The sequence below is a fragment of the Phyllostomus discolor genome, chromosome 3 (assembly GCF_004126475.2).
Source record: "Phyllostomus discolor isolate MPI-MPIP mPhyDis1 chromosome 3, mPhyDis1.pri.v3, whole genome shotgun sequence".
Taxonomy (NCBI): domain Eukaryota; kingdom Metazoa; phylum Chordata; class Mammalia; order Chiroptera; family Phyllostomidae; genus Phyllostomus; species Phyllostomus discolor.
This window is the reverse complement of record NC_040905.2, coordinates 127443024-127470196: the sequence shown is the minus strand read 5'-3', so window position 1 is coordinate 127470196 and position 27173 is coordinate 127443024. Positions and strand designations below refer to the sequence as shown.

Here is a 27173-nt window from a genome sequence, read left to right as displayed (position 1 = left end):
AGGAGTGCAGACTGGCTCTGTTCTGAGAGCCTGCTATGGGGAATACTCTCTCGGTTGTGGTATGATGTGAATAGGGGTTCCTCTGCCCACGCAATTTTTACCATTAGCTCCTGTATTATCCTTACCTTTTACCAGTAATTATCTTACTGGTGTTTACCATTAGCACCTATACTATCACTTGCTTAAAGCAAGTGAATGATTTAAATATATCTGTTGTACAAAAAAGGTTAACTGTGAGAACCCAGGAACAGGAGCCGCAAAATGGGAGTAACAAACCCAACACAGTGAAAATACTGGCCAGCATCCCATCTGGCTGCACACTTGCCCCTTAGATCAGAGTGGAGCAGGCCCGAGGCCCAGACACACATGGGACATGTCCGTTGGTGAGAGATGGTGTGGGCAGCCGCCATGCATACTGCCACACCAGGTCTGCGTGCTCCCATATTGCACCAGTAGGTCCTCTGGGAAGCTGTGGGAAACAGAAAATCCACACTGATCTGCTTTCATCAGCCAGTTGGACTGGAGTCTATCACAGGGGTTGGCTTTTTTGATGGAGGTAAATGATGTATGGGGATACCTGTAACAACTGCAACATCAGACATAGCATTTGTGGGCTCTGGCAGTGACTTGCCCCAGGTGCTGCTATCCTCACCTCACATTCATTAACAAGGAAGCACTCAGCTGCCACTGGAAATCAATGAAAACAAAAATACAGTTCTCCATCTCAATGTGGGGGCCCCTGAATTCTACCCCAGGCCCCAGCCCCAGCATAAGTGGGTCTCACAGACAAAGCTGCAATTCTACCACCCACATCTCCCCGTGGAGCTATACTCAGAGGTTTCCCACTTTTCACATGGTGCTCCAGGACCCCACCATGGGGGATAGCCCACAAGGGCCAGCAAGCCTGCCTTGCCACCTTCTGTAGCCAGGGGTCTCAAACCCAGGCCAGCCTCTCTTGACAGTGCATGTGGATTCTGGAGAAAGAGCCGTTCCAGGCCAGTGGTGTGCCCTCTGCCAGGGTGTGTGTATTGTGGGGAGGGGTGACATGCCTTGGAACAGGACAGCCAGAGGGTCAGTGGAATGAATGGAGCTGTGTGTGCAAAGCCCCAAGTCTACGGAGGCCAGGAGCCATCACCTGAGATGAGCATTGCTGCTCAGCCTCCCAGGTCCTGCAAAGAATGGGCGTTACCCTGGGCCTGAAGAGACCACCTGCCATCCAGGGCCTAGACTGCTTCTCCAAGAGGTGTGACTTTGTCACCCATCTGATGTGTCCTGGCTGCCATCAGATGCAAGGACCCTGAACTAAGAGGGGCACTGTGGCACCCTGTAAACTGCAAAGGGTTGGTCATCACAACCAGAACTCTTGGCTAAGCGTACCCCAGACTGTCCTGCTCTGTGGTTTCCAGAGTTGCTTCAGCACTTGTACCCACTCACTGCCATCTCAGGCCAATGGCCTATCTAGGACCACTGAAAAGGATTGTGGGTGGGACCCCAGAGCCGAAAAGGAGAGTTTGAAAAACCAAAGTCCTTTTTCCCCCAAAATACTTTTTATTGTTGCGTTACATTTGTGTTTCCAATTGTGAATTTAAAAAATGCTTAGAAAGTGGTTACAAAACAGTGTGAACTGACACAAGGTGCGGACTCGCCTTCTCTGTACGACGACGCAGGGCCTGGCATCTGGGTCAGGTCAGCCAGCCTGGGCTCAGTTGGGCTTCTCACTCTCAGAATCTAGAAAACAAAACCAGCATAGCTCATTATAGGCCCTACATGGTCACACCAGGCCCTGGAAAGTGGAGCAGTGACCCCAAAGCAGATGTGTTCCTCAGGGGGCTAGCAGTCCTGACTGCCCCTGTGCAGATGGACCTAGCAGCCCCAGCCTGCTGGACACCTCTGCATTGAGCAAGTGCCCCAAACCAGATAGCGCCTCCCAGCACATCCAGCCTGAGTGGACAGGAAGCAACCTACCTCTGGATCCTTGGGCACAGCAACCCTGAGATGCCCCAGTCTTTGCCCAAAGCCAGCCCTGAGATGAGGCACCAAATGTAGCTGGGCAATCCCAACGTTCTGTGAGTAGAGGCACAAAGCCTGACTGCATCTCAGTAGGAGTGTAGGACTTGTAGACCTGGGCAGCCACCCTAGCTGGGTGGAATAGAAGGCACTGTGAGCCCTAGCCTGAGTGAATGCAGGGGTACAGGCCTGAGCATGAAGCCATCAAAGGCGTATGGCCAGGAACATAAGCTGAGCTTCATGGGATGGAGGTTGCAGAACAGCGGGCCATGAGGGAAACCTTTCCCAAACCCACACCTGCACCACGGCCCTGTGCCTATAGGACAAGAGAGTTCGTTCCATGACCTAGCCCCAAATCCTCCTCTCATGAAGCCCAGAGCCTGACACCTCCCGCTGCACTTCATCTACAGAGTCATGCAAACCTAGCTTTCTTGGAAACAGCCAACATGGACAGGGGTCAAGGGCACTGTTTAGCTGCCTACAAGGTTCACTTTGTTCACAGGGCAGAGCCCACCCCACATCTATATGCAGCTCAGGTTTGAAGAGGTTGAAAGCAGAGTGAACAGACCAACCCAGGCCCAGAGCCTGCAGAAGCTGGCCATCGTTGGGCCCCAGGGTACACCTGGTGGGCACTGTGTGCAACAGACTGGGTCCCACCTGACACCCTATACTTATCCCCTGGTCCTGACAGTTGAGTCCATCATACCTGGCTTCCACCAGGGAGATGGCACACACAGCCTGCTCACCCAGCCAGCTCTCCTCCCCAATTCTCCCTATGAAGCTAGCTGGTTCAGCTTTTATGTGGACAAAGATGTTGTTCCACAGTATTTTCAAGCAAAAACATTCATTTTTCTCCTTCATATATATAATATCTTGGGGATTCTGTGCCACTGACCATTCATGTACAAGGCCAGAACACCAGATCTCATGTTGGTGCAGTGCAGGTGGGGTGAGTGTTGGAGGGGAGGGTGGCTGCCATTGCCCTCAGGAACAAGGCACACGAAACTCAACAAAGGACCAAGGGGTACATCACAGAGAAAGAAAACTCTGAGTACAGCATTATGTCCTGGCAAAAAATAATCACCCAGAAAATTCAATTCTAATGGAATTGATAGAATAATAAATTTAAACCAGAATAAGGTAGCCAGTTCTAGTAGGTTCCAAAATACAGAATTCCATAAGTCACAGTTGGTCAGTCCAATGAGCTGCCTCCCTGAAGGCAGTGAGCAATATCCTGGCCAGTGAGGAGCAGGGCCTTTAGTTCCCTCTGGGGACTGTTTGGTGCCAGCATAAGAGAAGTCCTGTTGACATCTCGAGGGGAGGGACACCCCACCCTTAGCAGGGTAGCCATGGTGCCTGGAGAGCAGTCAGGGGGCCAGAGGTGGGTTGAATAGCCTGTGAGTATGCCACAGAGTGAGGTGCAGGTGGCCACAGGCCTCAGTGTAGATAATGGAAAAGGAAGGAGGACCAGAAGGATTGTGGGTGGGACCCCAGAGCCGAAGGGGTGGTGCTGTCTCTGGAGGATGGTGGTCAGCTGTGAGACAGGAGACACACACCCTTAACTTCCCCACCTCACAGCAGCCCTGGTTGGCTTTGGGTCCTGAGGGCATGTCTGCTTACCTAGCACTTTCCAGCAGGTTCCACACAGCCAAACACAGCTACTGACATTCCTTATTAAGAGACCAAATGCCGCTAGCAATGTATGGTCCCAGGAATCATGCAGCCCTATGTGTCCTGCTGACAGTGCCCACAGTGCTGCAGTTGAGGATGTATGTCCATTTATTTGCTACCAGTAACAAAGAAGCCCAGGGAGACCTCCTTCTATGAACACAAAGCAGAACTCCCTGCCATTTGCAACTCTTCAATACTCAAGGTCACTAGTTCACTACTAAAAGTACCACTTATAGCAGAAAACTAAAGATCAGACTGTAGTTTCAGATTTATAAGCCATTTATATCTCTTTGCAACTTAAAATGGTAAATAAAGATATCAATGCACAAACCAGTTGTAAATGAAATACAGCTTTTCCAAAACATGACTTTTTAAACATTTTTTTCCATCAGAAACAGAAAAGCTGAAATTCATGGCACTGTAATTCTACAGGGGGATTACAATGTCCTAAACATTGATTCAAGTATAGGAAGTGGATGCAAAGACTGAGTATAGGCCATGGGAACCTAAGAGGAAATAGGGTCTGCAGCAATAAAGGAAGCAAGGCCAGCTGTCACGTAGGCCCCTTTACTGGGCACCCTCAGGCATGTGGGGCAGGACTAGGAGGCCAAACCATAGCCCAGCTACTCTGGGATACTCAATTCAGCTCATTCCATCTAGTAAGTAGTTAGACAGAACTACATAATCCACAGCCTGGGGCCTGGCATGCTGACCACAGATGGCCATAAGCATTTCAGGGAGCATAGGTCCACCCAGTGTGCCCTAGTGTGGTTGCCAGGCAGGGTTTCAGCTCTCTGCCTGGGCTGCCCAGGGACCCCAGGAAACTGGAGCTAAGAGCAGGCTTCTGTATTGGCCTAGAGGCAGTGCAAACGGTAGGGATGAGAGGCCAGAGAGAGCAATACCTGGTATGGGCAAAGGCAGGGCCAGGGCAGTTCCAGGAATGACTGTGGTAGGTAGAGGGCCGGGTGCCAGGGCCAGACATGGTGTCCCCACTGCTGCTCGAGGTGTGTTCACCTATAAGACAAGAAGGTGAGGGCACATGTGGCTGTAATCACCTGGCCTCCCCCAATGGCCCCAAGGGGTCCATTTGATCAGGACACTCTCCATCCTCAAAAGAGAGTGTCCCAAAACCTGCCATCGGTCACATTCTAACAACTGACACCAGAGTGACAGTGTGGGACCAGGAAGCAGAGGTCCACCTATCCTCGCCCTCCTAATCTGCAGCCCGGCCAACTCTGAGCTCAATACCCCAGCTGTCCACAGGCCAGAGATGGCCCTGTCAGGGCCTGACCACTGAGGGCATAATGAGAGACCACACACCCCAACCCAAAGGCCTACTGCTTGACTGGTTGGTGCCATTATGGGAGGACCAGAGCAGTGGGGAGCTATGAGGGAAATGTGCCCAGGGCCTACAAGTCAATGGCAGGGTAGCCCCTCTGCTCTCTACAACCCAGAGAAGTAGCACAAAGGTGGGGTAGTGAACAGCAATAGCTGGTGAGACCAGCATGCCCATGATGCAGAAACCTGAGTAGGCTACTGCAAGAAAGGATAACGACAAACTTCAACATCTCTAGAGAAAACGTTGGTGGATCTAATCCAACAACTAAAAATGATAAAACATCACAACCTAGTGGAGCTTGCCCCAGGATGCAATCCTGCTGTTCCAGTGGAAATCACTGTACCTCCTGTAGCTACACCACAAAGGAGAATCCGACATGATGTTCTCCACAGATGCAGGGAGGATATCTAAGGAATTCCACATTCCTTCAAAGACAGCACAGCAGCTGAATCCTGTGAAGTGACTCTGCAGAACCTGCAGTCTACCCTGTTCTAATGTGAAGTGCCAAATGCATTCCCCTGAAGGCCCCCCTGCTCCCAGTCAAAATCCATGGACAAGATTTTGGACAAAATCCATGGAACTTCCCATGGCACAATCCACGTGCCATGGGAAGTTCCAGCCAAAGCAAGGCAAGGAATAGAGGCACAGACTGGGAAAAAACGTAAAACCATCTTTATTTACAGATGACAAAATTGTATGTGGAGAAAAACCAAAAGAATGAACAAATCAGTTTCTAGAACTAACAAGCAAATTTAGCAAGATTGCAGGATACAAGGTACAGAACTCAACTGTATTTCTATATACTAACATACAACTGGAGAATAAAATTTTTAAACAGTATAATTTATAACTGCATTCCAAAACATCTACTACCTAAGGATACATTTAATGAAATATGTGTAACACCTTTACTCTGAACACTATAAAACTTTGCTGAGAGAAAAAAAAAATCAAGTTCATGGGAGCATTCAATACTGTTAATACGTCAAATCTTACCCAGTTGATCAAAAACCCAGATATAATCCCAATCAAAATGCCAGCAGGGTATTCTGTAGAAATTAAGAGGCTGTTTCTAAAACGTATATAGAAATATTAAGAACCTAAAAAAATCTAGAAATTCTTAAACAAGATCAATGTTGGATGTCTTACACAATCAGATATTAAACTTTCTATAAAGCCACAGTGATTAAGAGGATGTTGTATTATCAAAGGATAAAAGAATGGCTCAATGGAACAAAACAGTGGTTTCAGAAATGGACCTACATGAATAGCCACTTGATGAATGTCTGAGGAAAGGAACATGCTGATAAAGACCAGAAATATATATATGGGGGGTAGGGGTGGGGTGGGAAAACTAAATCTACATGAAACCATACACAAAAGTTAATTTGAGGTGGCTTACAGGTCTGACTGCAATATCCCTAGTCTTGGAAGAGGCAAATGGTCCTTAAATAAAACTAGAATATTACCAAACAAATAAAATTTGATAAACTGGACCTCAATAAGATAAATATCTCTACCATTTCCCTTTCACTATTAAGAGAATAAAAAGTCAAGCCACGGATTGATAGAAAAGAATGCATGTACAAGAGGTCCCGAGCAGCTCAAACCCATGTTGTTCAGGGGTCAGCTGTGGTTCCGATCTGCAGCTTGGGAGCCCACGTGTGCAGAGGGCTGACTAGTGTAGGTTTTCAACTGCATAGGAGTGAACACCTCTGACCCTGGGCTTATTCAAGGGCCAACTGCGTATGGTGAAGAACATGTAGTGAATTTCAATAAATCAATAATAAAGACATATTTCAACTCTTAAACAGTAAAGATCCCTGACCAGAGACTTTACACAAGATGGCTAAAAGTGCGTAAAGTGCCCCAAAGCAAACAAAAACCGTAAGAAACCTTCTAGGCTTCAAACTCTCTTTACAAATACATTTGTAAATTCAACTTCCCACACACACCTTGTTCAAAATTCACAAGAACAGACAAAGCAATATGAGGTGAAACAGAAAATGGAAACTAAAATACTATGTGAAGGAGAGATAAGATTGAGAATTTGGGCAGAGAGCTGGAAACTATACAAAAAGATATAGCAGATGTGTGTATGTGGGTGAGGGGACAACAAATATGAAGTTTCCAACTGAAAAATATAATACCTGAAATTAAAACTTAATGCACAGATTTAATAGCAGTTTAGACACAAAGGAAAAGTTCTGTGAAATAAGATTTAAAGGAAATATCTGGAATAAAGTATCAAGAGACAAAAGAGGAGAAAAATATGTAAGAGATCAAGAACAGGGTAAGAGACCTCTCATGTGGACTGAAGTCTCAGGGGGAGGGGAGGGGAGGAGAGTGGAGCAGGAGCAGTATGGGAAGAGACAAAGAAAAAAAATCCAAATTTGATTGAAAAAAAATCAACCCTGGAGTCACGAAGCCCTATGAAGTCTAGGTAAGACAAAAATTTATTTATATTCTTAGGTACCACATAATAAATTGTCTGAAAATGAAACTATTAGAAGCCAGAAAAGAAGGATGTATTATCTTTAAAGGAACAACAAACAGATTGGTAGCTTACTTCCAACAAAAAGAAGGGCAATGGAATGAACATGCCAACACATGTAAATAACTGGTAACCTAGAATCCTATACCAATTGAAAACATCCTCCAAGAATGGTGATAAAACAATGATACTTTTAGACCAAACCTGAAAAAGCAGTCACTGGTACACAATTAAAGGACATGCTGAATGATTCCAAATGGAAGATCAGAGGCAAGAAGAAATGAAATGTCACAATTGGTAAATATGCAAATGAATGAATACTGACTGTATAACAAAATGTGTTGTGGGATTGGAAGTCCATTTATAATTTAAAAAATAAGTGCCATAAGTAAAGTAAATGCAGGTAAAGTGTTTTATGGTCGTTGTAGTATCTAGAAAATGGGCAAGAAAAAAACAGACCTTAATAATTTACATTAAATGTAAGGGAATGAAATCATTTAAAAACCAGAAAAAATGAAACAGACCCAAATTATGTGCTGTTTACATGAGACACATTTAAAATATAAGGATATAGAGAGGCTGAAAGTAAATAATGTGAAAGCATACACTATGCAAATGATAATCCAATATAACCTAGTATAGTTATAACAATTTTACACAAAGTGGATTTAAGGGAAAAATTTACAACAGAGATACATGATAATGTTAAAAGTTCAACTCACAAGTCAGACATGGTAAATCTAAATTTGAATATAACTAATAACATAGATTCAAAATGTATAAGGCAAAAATCAACAAAACTATAATAAGAAATACTCAAATCCACAACTGTAATGATAAAAAAAAAGAAGAATTTTTAAATTTAAGATTTTATTTATTTATTTTTAGAGAGGGAAGGGAGGGAGATAGAGAGAGAGAGGAGAGAGAAACATCAATGTGCGGTTGCTGGGGGTTACGGCCTGCAACCTAGGCATGTACCCTGGCTGGGAACTGAACCTGCGACACTTTGGTTCGTAGCCCATGCTCAATCCACTGAGCTATGCCAGCCAGGGCTAAAAATTCTTCTTTATAACTGACAAAATATGTACAAACACAGACAAACCCATTAAGAGCAGGCAAGAAACTTTGAAAAAACAACTAGAAACTGTCAGAACTAACTTTATCAGAACTCTAGAAAACAATTAATGGTTTATAGCAATCAAGTAGAAGAAAAAGGCAAATTTAAAAAATTTTAAAAAGTACTGTGGTATTTTCACTGGCTATTGGCCCACCCCTTCCCTGCCTTTATAGAGGTCTTCAAGAAGGCAGCCTACATTCCCAGTGTGGTAGCCTGGCCCAGGGTTGTCAAGAGAACAGAGATCTTATTCACAAATTACTTTGTATGTCTGTCCTAATCTGTCTGGAAGCCACCTGAAGGATTGACAAGGGTTCACAAATTAGGACTGCCTGACCAAACCTGGAACTCTCTAAGGGCAGAAAGGTATCTTGTATTGCTAAAACACCTTGTATGGCAATAAAAAAATCCACAGTTGCCCAGGGCCAAAGATTATATTTGAGACGTACATAAACTGCCTAAAGCCAAGACAGAAAAGTGCTATGTACTGGGGGGATTTAATTTAGAAAGCCATGTGCATGCCCAGAGCAGGATACATATTCAGAAAAGACCTGAGAAGACCCTAAGTATTCACTATTAGTCTTGGTGGAAGCAAGAAGTACAGTCTTAGGCAAAGTAAGCTCCTGGTGTTCAAGAAAATCTCAGTCAAAACAATGGCTGAACACAAGCTAAGCCTTCAACAAACAAAACTGTCAAATACTAAGGAAAAAGAGAATTTGATTTCCAAAGTTATTTATAATATTCAAATGTCCAGTTTTCAAAAAAAAATCACAAATCATACAAACAATAAGGAAAGCATGACCCCACAAAGGAAAAAAATAATGAACTGAAATGGACTTTGGACTTACTAAACAAAGACCTCAAACCAGTTGTCTTAAAATATGCTTAAAGAGCAAAAGGAGACAATGGGCAAACAGGAAATCTGGAAAGTGATAGATGAACAACATGAGAATATCGATGAAGAGACAGAAATTATAAAAGGAACAAAATGGAAATATTAGAGTTAAAATATAAAAGCTGAAATTTAAAGCTCCACTACAGGGGATCAACAGCAGATATGAGCAGGCAAAATAAATAAATAGCAAACTTAAAATCATACAATTGAAATTACCAAGTCTGGGGAGCAGAAAAAAAAGAATGAAAAAAAGAGTACAGAGGGCTCTATGGGATACTGTTAAGTGGTCCAATTTATGCTTTATGGACATCTAAGGGGGAGAAGAGAAAGAGATAGGGCAGAAGAAATACTTGAAATACAGAAGAAAAAGGCTCTCAATCAAGAATTCTACATCTAATGAAATAATCATTCAAGAATGACGATCCAAGATGGCAGCAGAATATGTAGAAGCTGGGACTACAACTAAATTATAGAATAATCATCCTGAATAACCAACTGAACACTAGCTACAGCGAAGCCTTATTTCTGAGAACGTATTTCAGAGAAGAAACCATGTCACCACAATGAGAGTGGTAGGAAGTATGGAGGGGCGAGAGCTGGCTGAGCTCCCAAAGAGAACAGCTGAAGTTCCAGAAGGGCATTTCAGTGGCCAGGGGAGTCCCCCTGAGAATTGTAGGGTCTAAACCCCAACCTGGGCTCCTCAGCCAGGAGCGCCAGAACTGGGAAAAGAAGTGAAATAACACTGCCTGTGAAAAGCAGTGGAGTTTCTGTTCACCAGGGAGATGGCTGGAGATGCACAGAGCCTCTGCAAGAACCAACACACAAATCTTATTTGCAGCCACTTACTCTGGACCCCTGCAGAGGAAGGGCAGAGTGTAATAGAGCCATGAGAGAAAAGTCTGCGGATATTGGCACTGTGGAGAGAGCTGAGGGTCAGCCATCAGTATCCTTGTGCTTGTTCATTCCCCATGCTGCAGATGCCATCTTTCTCAGGCACAGCCCTTTTCTCCATGCAGCATCAGCTGCGGGGAAGCAATAGCTGCACACATAGGAATCCCTCTAGCCCCACACAGTGGTGCTTAGCTGGGCTGCTGAGGAGCACAGCTGGAGACTATTTCAGTGATTAAACCTACCAGAAAGGCTGCAGAGGAAGGCAGACCTCTGGGGGCTCTGAGACTTTAGCTGACCCTCCCCCAGAACTGGTGCTGGTAAAAGCCGCCCTTGATGTGTCACTTGTTTCTTTCTGCACACACCAAAGCCCAGCAGAGGGAGCCATAAGCTATATCTCGCTTATAGCTCCAAACGTTGTCCAGCACCATCCACAGGCAGTTATTGACATAGGGCTGCACCAGTCTTTCCAGATCTAATACATAGAATCATACACAAAGAGGCAGCCAAAATGGGAAGACAAACAAACAAACAAATAAACTAACAAAAAAAACCAGGTCCTACACAAAAGAAGAGAATTTTCCAGGTGAAGAACTAAATGAAATGGACGCTGAAAATTTATCAGATAGAGAGCTTAGAGTAATGATTATAAGGATAATCATTATAGAGTAATGATTATAAGGATAATCATTATAAGGATAATCATTATAGAGTAATGATTATAATGATTATAAGGATGCTCAAAGCATGAAAAAAGAGAAACCAGAAGAAAGGACCAGTTGGAAATAAAGTATGCAACAACTGAAACAAATAATGCACAGTGAGGAATAAACAGCTGGTTAAATGAAGCAAAGGATTAAATCTGAGATTCAGATAACAAGGGAGAAAAAAAACACCCAGGCAGAGCAGCAAAAAGAAAAAAGAATTTTAAAAGATGAGGAGAGTTTAAGAACCTTTGGACAACATGAAGCATAACAATAGGCACACCAAAGAAATACCAGAAGGAGAAGAGAATGAGCAAGGGATTGAGAACCTATTTGAAGAAATAATGACTGAAAACTTCCCTAACTTGGTGAAGGAAAAAGACACACAATTCTGGGAAGTGCAGAGATCCCAAACAAGATGGACCTAAAGAGGCCCACACCAAAACACATCATCATAAGAATAGCAAAGCTTAAAAACAAGGAGAGAATCTTAAAAGCTGCAAGAGAAAATATGTTAGTTATATACAAGGGAGCTTCCATTAGGCTATCATCTGATTTCTCAACATAACATTTCAGACTGGAATGGACTGGCGTGAAATATTCAAGATGATGAAAACCAAGGACTTACAACCGAGGCTATCATTTAAAATTGAGGACAAATAGTGAGATTCCCAGAACCTCCCCCCATCCCCAAAAGCTAAAGGAGTCTGTTACCACCAAACCAGTATTGCAACAAAGGTGAAAGGGCTTGCTTTAAGAAGAAGAAAAAAAAGACCCATATATATGCTGTCTCCAAGAGACCGACCTCAGAATGAAAAATATATAGTCCTAAAATACAGAGATGGAAAAAGATATTTCATGCAAATAGAAAAAGGGAAAAAAAGCTGGTGTAGCAATACTTATATCTGACAAAAGAGACTTAAAAACCAAGGCTATAGTAAGTGACAAAGACACTAAATATTGATAAAGGGAACAATCCAACAAGAGGATATAACCCTAGTAAACATTTATACAACTAACACAGGAGCACCTGAATATGTAAAGCAAATCTTGAGGGACATAAAAGGAGAGATTGACAGAAATACAGTAAGAGTAGGCGATGACACCCCACTGATGTCAATGGATAAATCTTCCTGACAAAAAATCAACAGGGGCAGTTACCTTAAATGACACATGAGATCAAATGGATTTAATTGATATTTACAGAGCATTTCATCCCAAAGCAGCAGAATACACATTCTTTTCAAGTGCACGTGGAACATTTTCTAGGATAGACTTCATGTTAGGACACAAAACCAATCTTAATAAATTTAAAATGACTGAAATCATATCCCCTCTGACCATAATGCTATGAAACTAGAAATCAATCATGAGAAAACTGGAAAAATACACAATGATGTGTAAGCTAATTAACATATTAAACAATGAATGGATTAATAAAAACATCAAGGAAGAAATCAAAGATACCTTGCAACAAAGAGAATGAGAACAAAACACCCCAAACTTATAGGACACAGAGAAAGCAGTCCTAAGAGGGAAATTCAGAGCATTACAGGACTACCTCAAGAAAGAAGAAAAATCTTAGATAAAAAAATCTAACATTACACTTACAAAATTTGAAAAAGAACAACAAACAACAAAGAAGTGAATAGAAGAAAGGAAATAATAAGATCAGAGCAGAAATAAATGAAATAGTCTTAAAAAACAATACAAGATATCAATGCAACCAAGATCTAGTACTTTGAAAAGAGAAACAAGATCAACAAACCTTTAACCAGACTCATCAAGGAAAAAAGAGAGGGACCCAAATAAATAAAATTAGAAATTAAAGAGGAGGTATAACAACTGGCACCAAAAAATACCAAAGAATGTAAGAAGATATCATAAAACTACTATATGGCAACAAATCGGACAAGCTGGATAAATTCCTGCAAACATACTATCTTCCAAAACTAAATCAGGAAGAATCAGATAATCTGAATAGACAGATTACACCTAGTGGAATTGAAGGAGTAATCACAAAACTCCCAACAAACAAATGCCCTAGACCAGTGGGCTTCACAGGTGAATTTTACCAAACATTCCTAGGAGAACTAATACCTGTCCTTGTGAACTGAGTCCAAAAATATTCAAATGGAGGGAAGACACCCAAGCTCACTTTACAAGGCCAGCATTGTCCTAATTCCAAAATCAGATAAAGACATTACAGGCTGGCATGTTAAGAGAAAGGAGGCCTCCCACCCACCTCCCCAACCAACCCACCCGCAGAGGAGAGCAGCAGGGCTCAGGGAATCAGAAATCCCCAGAAAGACTTAACTCACTGGGGGAGTTGTACTACCCTGAAGAGACTTTGAGAGTGCCTAGCACCCAAGACACCAAAGAGCAGGAAGGTGGTGTGTGAGTTGCCTGTGAATGGTGCACCTCAAGGACAGCACAACTGGTGAACTGAAGGTGCAGACCTGGTGCAGAAGGGCACTGGGGGCCCAGCAGTGAACCGAGGAACTGAGTTGCAGATGGGGCAACTGTGAAGACTGCAGCCCATACCTTGCCCCCATCTATGATAACCACAGGAAGAAAGAAAAGCGAAACCCAAACTCCCTCAGCCTGCTGCAGCCAGGAAGACCAGCAGAATTCACTTGGAATGCTTAAAGCCAGCAGGGGGCTTCCCCACCACCCCACCCCACCCCTGCCTTTCCTTTTATTCCTCCCTCCACAAGTGAGACAATTAAGACCTGGAGCTGAGAAAGGATCTGAGTCAGACCCAAAGAGGGATAATCCCAACAACTAAGAAACTGAGACAAACTTCACTTTGTTATTCCAAAGAACTTGCAAGTTATTGTTTATTTGTATTATTGTTAGTTTTTCATTATTTTTAATTCGTTTATTTTAAGAGTATTTTAAAATTTAATTTCTTTCTGTTTAGTTTTCTTCATTTAGAACGTTTAATTGCATTATTTGACTGGTTTTCCTTGTTCTCTCTTTCATAGTGTATTTTTAATTTTCCTTATTTTATTTCACTTGTGTTCCAATATCATATTACTCTAGGTCATGTATTTCTTATTCTTGTTATTCAGATCACATAGATTCTGTCATATGATCATGATTCCAGTATTATTATAAATAATTGTTGTTCCATACAATTGCAAATACTACACAGCACCCTTCCTGGATTTTAGCCAAGCTCACTGCCTTCCAGAACTTTATTATTGTTGTAGTTAACTTTATTCTCTTGCACGCTACACCTACTTTCTATCCTTTACTCTCACTGTATCTCATAATCTGACCTCACACAAGCTAACTGTTTTCTAGATTCAACTCACAATCTTTCCTCCAAGAAGACTCTTATCTTTTTTCCAACCTTTCTAAAAAGTGCCTAGTTGGGTGAAATATCTGGGTTAACACTATACGTATCCAAAGGATCTATCTCTTCTTTATGTGCTGGTACTTTAAATCCCATAGAATACACTCCTGCTGTCTTAAGCCATTTTGCCTTCCCCTTCCAACTGATCACACAAAAGACTAGGTAGGGGCTGTGAACACCAGTATACCTGCTAGAAGAGAGAACCCCCCCAACAAAGCAACCACCAACAGACCTTCCTTTATTAAGGAAGATGATGAAGGAGTGAGTGGAAGCCACACTAACCTCCACCCAGGACGAATCTGGAAGTACAACTAAATGGTAGAGAAATTACCCAAAACAAACAACAACAGCTAGAGAGAAGCCTCAAAAACTTGCCCTGACTGGTGTGGCTCAGTGGTTGAGTGTTGGTCTGTGAATCAAAGGGTGACCGGTTCGATTCCCAGTCGGGGCATGTGCCTGGGTTACAGGCTAGGTCCCCAGTAAAGGGCGTGAGAGGCAACCACATATTGATGTTTCTCTCCCTCTCTTTCTCCCGGCCTTCCTTCCTCAAGAAAAATAAATAAAGATAGTGAAACAAACAAACAAACCTCAGATGGACAAGAGAACCAGCCTCGATACAACCGGTCAACACCTGCATAACAACAGCATAGAAGATGTGGTGGGTGGAGTGACCCTCAGTTAACCACATAGAGGGATGGACTCACCAAAGAAAGACCCAACAACAATCAACCCAAATACATCCAGAGAGCCAAGATAAATGACAGCCCAAGACCAGCAAGGTCAGGAGATCAAGGAGATGGCAACACTGAAAACCACAGGTATACTACCATAGAAGTTCACACCACAAACATAGGGAGGCAGAACAGATCAATTTAAGAAGCAGAGGCTAACAAGAAGAGTCTCACAAATAATGGGAAGACAAATAAACAAACCCCAAATGAAAGGAAAAGAGGAAACCTCAGAAAGAATGCTAAATGAAATAGAGGCAAGTCAACTATTAGACACTGAGTTAAAAGCAATGTTTATCGGCAAGCTCAATGAGCTCACAGAGAATTACCAAAACTGCAGGAAAACTACAATGAACTCACTACTAACTGTATCAACATGAAAAAAAGAATAGATACTATCAACAAGGGCCAAGAGGAAATGAAGAATACAATTTCTGAACTGAAGAACACTGTAGAAGGAATCAAAAGAAGGCTAGATGAAACAAAGGATTGAGTCAGCAAGCTGGAGGACAAGGTAGAAAAAAACACCCAGAAAGAGCAAGAAAAGGAAAAAAGACTGAGAAAGAACAAAGAGGTGTTAAGAGAACTGCAAGACAACATGAAACGTAATAATATCTGTATAACAGGGATACCAGAAGGAGAAGAGGAGCAAGGGATAGAAAATATGTTTGAAAAAGTAATGATGAAAAACTTCCCTAATCTGATGAGGAAAAAAAGTCACACAAATCCAGGAAACAGAGAGAGTCCCAATCAAGAGGAATCCAAAGAGGCCCACTCCAAGACATATAATTAAATTGGCAAAATTCCAAGATGAAAAGGGATTTTTAAAGGCAGCAAGGGAGAAAGAGGAAGTAACATACAAGGGAGCCCCAATAAGGCTAGCAACTGACTTCTCAATGGAAATGCTCCAAGCTGGAAAAGATTGGCAAGAAATATTCCAAGCAATGAAAACCAAAGGCCTGCAACCAAGACTCCTCTATCTAGCAATGTTCCCAATTAAAATGGAAGGCCAAATAAGGAGTTTCCCAGATAAAAGAAGCCTCAAAGAATACACCTCCTCCAAACCAGCTCTGCAAGAGTTACTAAAGGGTCTGCTTTAAGAAAAGGGAAAAAAAAGAGTGAGAGACAGAGGAACACAGATACGAAAAAGTGGAAATGTTTAAGTACCTATCAATAATAACCTTAAAAGTAAATCGATTAAATGCTCCAATTAAAAGACACAGAGCAGCTGAATGTATAAGAAATCATCACGCACACATGTGCTGCCTACAAGAGACCAATCTCAGGACAAAAGATCTACACAGACTGAAAGTGAAGGGCTGGAAACAAATTTTCCAAGCAAATGGACAGAAAAAAAAAGCCGGGTTAGCAATACTCATATCAGACAAAATAGACTTCAGATAAAGGGTCATAAATTCAGACCCGGAAGGTCACTTCAAGGTCATTCAAGGGAAGAATCCATCAAGAAGACATAAATATTATAAAAATATATGCACCCAACATAGAAGCACCCAAATACATAAAGAAAATCTTGGAGGACTTCAAGAAAGATATTGACAGCAACACAATAAAAGTAGGGGATTATAACACTCCAAGGATTGTAAAAATCCTTACAATTGTCAAAAATTGTAAGGATTGTCAAAAATGGTTAGATCTTCCACACAAAATATCAATAAAGCTATTGTAGCATTGAACAATATCCTAGATCAAATGCACCTGACTAATATATAGAGAGCCTTTCCTCCCAAAGAAGCAAAATACACATTCTTTTCAAATGCATATGGAATATTTCCAAAGATAGACCACATAATAGGACACAAAACAAGCTTCAAAAACTCAAGAAAATTGAAATCATTTCAAGCATTTTCTCTGACCACAAGGGACCAAAACTAGAAACCAAACCTAAGAGAAAAAACTCAAAAACACTCAAACTCATGGAGATTGAATAGCATTCAATTAAACAATGAATGAGTCAAGAATGAGATTAAGGAAGAAATGAAAAGCTTTTGGAAACAAATGAAAATGAACCCACAACAAACCAAAAGTTATGGGACACAGTGAAGGAAGTCCTGAGAGGGGAGTTCATAGTGATACAGGCCTACCTAAAAAAGATAGAAACATTTCAAATAAATGACCTAACCCTACACTTACAACAACGAAGACAATCCAGGGAAAGTAGAAGGAAGGAAATAACCAAGATCAGAGAAGAATTAAATGATATATAGAGACTAAAAGCATAATTCTAAGGATCAATGAATTCAGCAGCTAGTTCTTTGAAAAGATATATAAAATTGACAAGCATTTAAGCAGACTCATCAAGAAAGAAAGAGATGATCCAAATAAACACAATCAGAAATGAAAGAATCACAAATTAAAACCGATACCACAGAAATACAAAGGACTGTAAGAAATTATTATGAAGAACCATATGCCAAGAAATTTGAAAACCTGGGTGAAATAGACAAATTTCTAGAAAAATATAATCTTCCAAAACTCAATGAAGAGGCAGAAAGCCTGAGCAGACCAATAACAGCAGATGAAATTGAAGCAGTAATCAAAAAACTCCAGACACACAAAAGCCCTGGCCTAGAGATTTCACAGGAGAATTTTACAAAGCATTAAGGAAGACCTCATCCTTCACAGACTATTCCAAAAAATCCAAGAAGACAGAAGACTCCCAAACTCTTTTTATGAAGCCAGCATCATCCTAATCCCCAAACCAAATAAATACATAACAAGAAAGAACACTTCAGGTCAATATCACTGATTAACACAAATGCTAAAATCCTCAACAAAATATTGGCAAACCACATCAAGCAATACATTAAAAAGATCATGACCAAGTGGGATTCATCCCAGGGATGCAAGGATGGTACAATATTCGCAAATCAATAAATGTACTACATCACATAAACAAAAGGAAAGACAAAAACCACATGATCATATCAATAGCTGCAGAAAAAACATTTGATAAGGTACAGCACCCGTTTATGATAAAAACACTCACCAAAGTGGGAATAGAGGGAGCATTCCTCAACATAACAAAAGCCATATATGAGAGATCTATAGCCAACATCATACTCAATGGGCAAAAACTAAAAGCTTTCCCACTAAGATTAGGAACTAGACAAGGATATCCACTTTCACCGCTCCTATTCAACATAGTATTAGAAGTTCTAGCCATAGCAATCAGACCAGGAACAGAAATAAAAGGCATCCAAATTCGAAAGGGGGAAGCAAAACTGTCACTGTTTGCAGATGACATGATAGTGTACATAGAAAATCCTACAGACTTCACCAAAAAACTACTTGACCTAATAAGTGAATTTGGCAAAACAGTGGGATACAAAGTCAATATTCAGAAATCAAAGGCATTTTAGTCCACCAACAATAAAATATCAGAAACAGAAATCAGGAAAAAAATCACATTTGATATAGTAACAAGAAAAATCAAGTACCTAGGATTAAACATAACTAAGGGGGTAAAAGACCTGCAGTCTGAAAACTACACAACATTGAAGAACAAAATTAAGGAAGACACAAACAAGTGGAAGCATGTACCATGCTCTCAAATTGGAAGAATTAACATCATCAAAATGTCCATATTACCCAAAGCAATTTACAGATTCAATGCAATCCCTTTTAAAGTACCGGTGACATATTTCAAAGATATAGAACAAATATTTCAAAAATATACATGGAACCACAGATGACCCTGAATAGCTGCAGCAATTTTGAGAAAGAACAAAGTAGGAGGGATCACAATATCTGATATCAAATGGTATTACAAGGCCACTGGTAATCAAAACAGCATGGTACTGGCACAAGAACAGATACCTAGAGCAATGGACAGAATAGAGAGCCCAGAAATAAACCCAAGTCTCTATGGTCAATTAATATTTGACAAAGAGGGCAGAAGTATAAAATGGAGTAAAATAGCCTCTTTAAAAAATGGTGTTGGGATATCTGGACAACTATACCCAAAAAAAGAGAAACTTGATCACCAACTTACACCATACACAAAATAAATTCAAGATGGATAAAAGACTTAAATATAAAAGTCATAGAGAGAAACATTGGCAGGAATCTCAGACATTCCAGGCAGCAATATCTTCACTGATAGATCCCTTAAAGCAAGGGATACAAAGGAAAGAATAAACAAATGGGACCTCATCAAATTAAAAAGCTTCTTCACAGCTAAATAAAACATCATTAAAATGAAAAGAGAACTAACTGTATGGGAAAACGTATTTGCCAGTGATACTTTGGACGAGGGTTTGATCTCCAAAATATATAAAGAACTCACATGACTCCACTCCAGGAAGACAAACAATCCAATTTAAAAAATGAGCAAAAGACCTGAACAGACAGTTCTCCAAGGAGGACATACAGAAGCCCCAGAGACATATGAAAGGATGCTCAGCATCACTAGCTATCAGAGAGATGCAAATTGAAACCACAATGAGATACCACTTCACACCAGTGAGAATGGTCATCATAAACAAATCAACAAGTAAGTGTTGAAGAGGTTGTGTAGAAAAGGGAACCCTAGTTCACTGTTGGTGGGAATGCAGACTGGTGCAACCACTTTGGAAAACAGTATGGAATTTCCTCAGAAAACTAACAATGGAACTGCCTTTTGATGTCAATTCCACCGCTAGGATTATATTCTAAGAACACTGAAACATCAATACAGAAGAACCTATGCACCCCAATGTTCCTAGTAGCACAATTCACAACAGCCAAGTGCTGGAAGCAACCTCAGTGCCCACCAGTAAATGAATGGATCAAAAAACTATGGTACATTTACATTATGGGACACTATGTAGCAGAAGGAAAGAAAGGAACTCCTACCCTTTTTAACAGCATGGATGGAACTGGAGAGCATTATGTTAAATGAAATAAGCCAGATGATGAGGGACAAATACCATATTATCTCACTTTTAAGTGGAACCTAATCAACAAAACAAAGAAGGAAGCAAAATATAACCAGAGACATTGAAATGAAGAACAATCTGACAGTAACCAGAGGGGAGGTGGGAGGGGATAATGGAGGGGAAGGTGGGAAGCGTTTTCAGGAACAACTATAAAGGACACACGAACAAAACCAGGGCGGGTGGGTAGAAGCAAGGGAAGGAGATGGGGATGGTAGGGTATGGAGGGTAGTGGTGGGGGGTAAATGTAGACAACTATACTGGAACAACAATAAAATAATTTAAAAAATAAAAATAAAAAAGGAGACTAACAAAAAGGAAATTATATGCCAATATACCTGATGAACAGAAATGCTAAAATCCTCAACAAAATATTAGTGAAATAAATACAGCAATACATCAAAAACACCATACACCATGATCAAGTGGGATTTATTCCAGAGATGCAAGGTTCGTATAAGACTCACAGATCAATAAATGTGATATACCACATAAACAAAATGAAGAAAAATCACATGATGATATAAATAAAAGCAGAAAAGCATTTGATAAAATCCAACATATCTGTTAATGATAAAAACTCTCCACAATGTGTGAATAAAGGGAACATACCGAAATATAATAAGGGCTATAATACAACAAACCCACTGTGAACATCATACTCAGTGGGCAAAAATTACAAGTGGTCTCACTTTTGCTCTGTTACTAAATATAGTACTGGAGGACCTAGCCACAGCAATTAGACAAGAAGAAGAAATAAAAGGTATCCAAATTGGAAAGGAGAAGCAAAACTGTCATTATTTGCAGATGACATGCAAAAAGAACCCCAAAAGGAATATTAGAAATTACTAGAACTGGTAAACGAATTCAGTAAAGTAGCAGGATACAAAGTTAGTATCTAGAAATCAGTTGCACTTTTTATATTCCAATAATTAACTATCAGAAAGGGAAATTAAGAAAATAATCCCATTCACAATTGCTCCAAAAAGAGTAAAATACCTAGGAATAAATCTAACCAACGATGTAAAAATCTATACTCAAAAAATTTTGAGACACTGAAGAAAGAAACTGAAGAAGATACAAATAAGTGGAAGCATATACCATGTTCATGGACAGGAAGAATTTATATCATTAAAATGTCCATACTACCCAAAGCAATCTTAGATCCAATGCAATTCCTATCAAGATACCAATGATGTATTTCACAGAACTAGACCAATATTTCAAAAATTTATATGGAACCACAAAAGACCCTAAACAGCAACAGTGATTGTGAGAAAGAAGAACAAAGTTGGCTGACTCATGCTACCTAATATCAAACTGTATTATAAGGCCACAATAATCAAAACAGCATGGGCCCTGACTGATATGGCTCAGTGGATTGAGCTCCAGCCTGCAAACCAAAGGGTCACCAGTTCAATTCCCAGTCTGGGGCACTTGCCTGGGTTGTAGGAAAGGTCCTTGGTCGGGGGTGTGTGAGAGGCAACTGCACACTGATGTTTCTCTCCCTTTCTTTCTCTCTCCCTTCCCCTCTCTAAAAATAAATAAACAAAATCTTTTAAAAAATGTTACTGGCACAAAAACAGACACATAGATCAATGGACAGAACAGACAACCCAGAAATAAATCCACACACTTAAAGTCAATTAATATTTGACAGAGGAAGCAAGCATATACAATGGGCTAAAGATAGTTTATTCAATAAATGGTGTTGGGAAAAGTGGACAGATTCATACAAAAAAATGAAACTAGACACCCTTTTATGCCACACACAATAATAAATTAAAAATGGATTAAAATCTTAAGTGTTAAACCCCAAATCATAAAAATCCTAGGAGAAAACATAGGCAGTAAAATCTTGGACACTGTTTATAGCAATATTTTTTCTGATATATCCCCTCAGGAAACCACAATGAGATATTACCTCACACCTGTCAGAATGGCTGTCATCAATGAATCAACAAAAACAAGTGCTGGCAAGGATGTGAAGAAAGGGGAATAGTTTTGTACTGCTGGTGGGAATGCAGACTGGTGCAGCCACTGTGGAAAGTAGTATGGAGTTTCCTCAGAAAATTAAAAATGGAACTTCCTTATGACTGAGTGATTCCATTTCTGGGAATTTATTTGAAATAACCTGAGACAGTAGTTTAAAAGAATATAAGCACCCCTATGTTCATTGCAGCATTACTTACCAAATCTTAGCCAAGATTTGGAAGTAGCCCAAGTGTCCTCAGTAGATAAGTGGATAAAACAACTATGCTACATTCATACAATAGAATACTACTCAGTTATCAAAAAGAAGAATATTTTACCCTTTGTGACAGCATGGATGGATCTGGAGAACATTATACTAAGTGAAATATGCAAGTCAGAGAAAGATAAATACCATATTTCACTCGTATGTGGAATCTAATGAATGAACTGAACTAACAAGCAAAATAGAGACAGACTCAGAGAGCAGGGTGGCAGCTCTGGGTGGGACGCAGTTAGTGGGTGGAGGGATCAAGCAAAAGGGAACAGGACTCTTGGACATGGTCAACAGTGTGGTGATTGCAGGAAGGGGCATGGGTGGATGTGGAGGAGGGTATAAGGTGAATAAATGGTAATGAAAAAATTACCATTTAAAATGGTATTGAAAAATTACAACAAAAAATTTTAAAAAGAATTTAAGACTCTTTAAAATTTTTAAAGAGAAATTAAGACTCTTGGGTAAACAAAAACTAAAAGAGGTTTTTACTAAAAGATAGGCCCTCAAGAAATGCTAAAGGGGGCCCTCAGGCTAAAATGAAAAGATAATAAGCAGTAACTCAGAGCCATATGAAGAAATAAAGAAGATAACTGAATAGGTAAATATATTATACTTTTGGTTTTAATTCTTTGTTTCTCATATGTAATTTAAAAGTCAAAGGCAAATAATAATTATAAATCTGTGCTACTGAGCACATATTCAAAAATTCAATCTGACAAAACAATACGAAGGCAGCAGGATGGAGATGAATAGGAGCAGAGGGTTTACATACTATTAGAAACAGTTATTAGTCAAAACAGGTTGTCACAAATTTAAGATGTTAATTCTAATCTCCAAGGTAACCCATATACACATAGAAAAGTGAAGAAAAAGAAATCAAAATTATACACTAGAAAAAAAAGTCAAATATTTTTTAAAATGATAATGAAGAATTGAGGAATAAAAATCTATAAGATGTAGAAAACATAGATGGCAGAATTCCTTTCCTATCTATAATTTCTTCAAATATAAGTGAATTAAACTCTCTACTTAATAAACAGAAATTGGCAGAATGAATAAAGTTTGGTTGATCTATACACTTATCTGTAAGATACTCCTTTTAGATACAAAGACACAAACAGGTAGAAAATGAAAGGATGGAGAAAGAGAGCTGGGTGGCTATTTTATTATCAGACAAAATAGATTTTGAGTCAAAAAAGATTACAAGAGACAAAGAAAAACAGTGTATATTGATAAAAGGTTTGACCCATCAAGGTATATAAATTTATATGCAGCTAACAACAGAGCTCCAACTTATACGATACAGAGAGAAAACTAAAGAGAAAAATAGACAATTCTACACTAACAGTGGCAGACTTCAATACATCACTCTCAATTAAGAATAAAACAACCAGACAGATCAATAAGGAAGGAGAGGGCCTGAACATTACCATAAGTCAATTAACCCTAATAACTTCACAAGATATTCCAAACTACCTCAGCAAAATTTACTTTCTCTTAATGACCACATGGAACATTCTTCAGAATAGGCCTTACCTTAGGCCATAAAACAAGTCACATTTTAAAAGTTTAAAATCATACAAAGTATCTTTTGTAACACAACGAATGAAATTAGAAATAAGTAACAAAAAGAAAGCTACTACAAGATTTACTTACATACAAAATGAAACAACACACTTTAACCAAAGGGTCAAACAAGTAATTACAAGGAAATTAGAAAATACTATGGGGCAAATGAAAAGGAAAAGATAACACATCTATATTTATGAGATAAAGAAGTTCTTAGAGGGAAATTTGTAGCTGTAAATGCCTATGTTGAAAAAGAAGAAATATGGAGAGAGTTAGACTTCTGGCCAAGATGGAGGTGTAGGCAGATACATTTTGCCTCCTTACACAGCCAAAAGAAGGATGACAATAAATTTAAAATAAAAAATAACCAAAACTGCCAGAAAATTGAACTGCATGGAAGTCTGATAACCAAGGAGATAAAGAAACATTCATCCAGACCGGTAGGAGCAGTGGAGATGGGCAGCCAGGGAAGAAAGGACTCATGGCAAGGCAGTGGTTGGAGGAACGGCAGCTGGATGACCAGGGAAGGTGGTGGCTAGTGGAGCCGGCGGTCCCACATTTGTGAGCAGATAAACTGGGAGGAACAACTGGAGAGCAAGACAGATCACACAACTCAGGATCTCAGTGTGGGGTTGGAATAAAGCCTCAAAACCTATGACTGAAAAATCCTGTGAGGGTTACGGCAATGGGAGTAGCTCCCAGCCTCACAGGAGAGTTCACTGGAGAGACCCAAGGGCCCTAGAACATACACAAACCCCTCTACCATGCGATCAGCACCAGAAGGGCCCAATTTGCTTGTGGGTAGCATGGGAAGTGACTGAAAGTCGACCCAGAGCTCATCAAGTGGCATTGTTCCCTCTCTGACCCCACCTCCACATACAGTGCCACAACACAGCAACCTGGGTTGCCCTGCCCTGGCAAATAGTTAAGGCTCCACTTCTTACTATGTAACAGGCATGCCCTGACAAAAATAAAAATATGGCCCAAATGAAAGAACAGATCAAAACTCCAAAAACAGAACTAAGCAATGAAGAGACAGCCAACCTATCAGATGTAGAGTTCAAAACACTGGTAATCAGGATGCTCACAGAAATGGTTGAGTATAGTTGCAAAATGGAGGAAAAAGTGAAGGCTGTGAAAAGCAAAATAAAGGAAAATGTACAGGGAATCAACAGTTATGCGAAGGAAACTGGGACTCAAATCAATAGTTTGGAGAAGAAAGAAAGAAACATTCAACCAGAACAGAATGAAGAAACAGGAATTCAAAAAAAATGAGAGGCTTAGGAACCTCTGGGACAACTTTAAATGTTCCTACATCCCAATCAGAGGGGTGCCAGAAGGAGAAGAGGAAGATCAAGAAACTGAAAACTTATTTGAAAAAATAATGAAGGAGAACTTCCCCAGTCTGGCAAAGGAAATAGACTTCGAAGAGGTACAGGAAGCTCAGAGTCCCAAAGAAGTTGGACCCAAGGAAGCACACACCAAGGCACATCATAATTACATTACTCAAGATTCAAGAGGAGGAGAGAATCTTAAAAGCAGCAGGACAAAAGGAGACAGTTACCTACAAAGGAGTTCCCATTAGACTATCAGCTGATTTCTCAAAAGAAATCTTACAGGCAAGAAGGGGCTGGAAAGAAGTATTCAAAGTCATGAAAGGCAAGGACCTACATCTAAGATGACTCTATCCAGCAAAGCTACCAATTAGAATGGAAGGGTAGATAAAGTGCTTCCCAGATAAGGTCAAGTTAAAGCAGTTCATCATCACCAAGCAATTATGATATGAAATGTTAAAGGGACTTATATAAGAAAAAGAAGATGATCAAAACTATGAATAGTAAAATGACAATAAACTCACAACTATCAACAAATGAATGTAAAACAAAAACAAAAACAAACTAAGCAAACAACTAGAATAGGAACAGAATCATAGAAGTGGAGATCATAAGGAGGGTTGTCAGCGGAGACAGGGAGAGGGAAGAGTGGGGGAAAAGGTAGAGGGAATAAGAAGCATAAATGGTAGGTACAAAACAGGGGGATGTTAAGAATAGCACAGGAAATGGAGAGGTCAAAGAACTTATAAGTATGATGCACAGACACTAAGGTAGGGAATGCTGGTGGGAGGGGTTGCATGGAAAAGGGGAATAATGGGGAGAAAAATATGGACAGCTGTAATAGCATAATCAATAAAATATATTTGAAGAATAAAAATGAATAAAAAGAAGAAAGATCTTTAATCAATAATCCTAACTGTATACCATGACAAAAATAAAGGACAGAAAAATAATAGAAAAAAATCAACGAAAGCAAATTAGTTCTTTGAAAAGATGAACAAATTGACAAAGTTTTAGCTACCAAACTGGAAAACTTTCATGAAATAGAAAAATTTCTTAAACATACTGACTAGCAGAACTGACCCAAGAAAAAACAGAAAATCTGAAGAGACTTATAACAATAGTGAAATTGAATCAGTAATCAAAAACCTCTCAATAGAGAAAAACCCAGAACCAATTTACTTCACTAGTGAATTTTATCAACATTTAGAAAAGAAAGGACACCAATGTTTCTCAAACTGTTCCAAAAAATTGAAGAGTGGGAACACTTCCTAACTCACTCTATGTGGCTAGCATTATCCTGATACCAAAGCCAAATAAACACATCACAAGAAAATTGTAGACTTATATCCCTGATGAATAATGGTGCCAAAACCCTCAACAAAATATTAGCAGAACAAATTCAGTAATGTATTAGAAGGAGTATACACCAAAACTAAGTGGAATTTATCCAAGGAATGCAAAGATAATTTAACATATAATAGTCAATGTAATATACCATTAATAATGCAGAAAAAGCATTTGACAAAATCTAACATTGTTTCATGATAAAAGTACTCAGCAAACTAAAATAGAATGGAACTTCCTCAATATGATAAAAGCCAAATATATATATATACACACACACAAAATATATGCACATCCATATGTGTATACATACACATATACATTTATTTATTTAAAAACCCATAATGAACATCACACTCAATGGTAAAAGACTGATAGCTTTTCCTGTAAAATCAGGAATAAGATAAGTAAGGCTCCTTGCTTTTGTCACTTCTATTCAATATAATATTGGAAGTTCTAGCCAGAAATATTAGGCAAGAAAAAAAAATAACAAAAGGCAACCATATTGGAGAGGAAAAAGTAAAATGATCTCTGTTCAGA

The 27173-nt window shown here is 39.8% G+C and overlaps 1 protein-coding gene across 15 annotated transcripts in view; it reads right to left on the bottom strand.

Annotated features, from left to right (window-relative positions):
• Window positions 1-1525: 1525 nt before the first annotated feature.
• Window positions 1526-27173, bottom strand: part of WNK2 (WNK lysine deficient protein kinase 2) — a 132561-nt gene continuing 106913 nt past the window's right edge. For all 15 annotated transcript variants that reach the window (XM_036021427.1, XM_036021423.1, XM_036021428.1 and 12 more), the window contains 2 exons: window positions 4581-4692; window positions 1526-1728 (listed from right to left, as the gene is read on the bottom strand). In XM_036021427.1, the coding sequence (XP_035877320.1) occupies window positions 1722-1728; window positions 4581-4692 (119 nt within the window). In that variant the 3' untranslated portion in view covers window positions 1526-1721. The remainder of the gene's footprint in view (window positions 1729-4580; window positions 4693-27173) is intronic.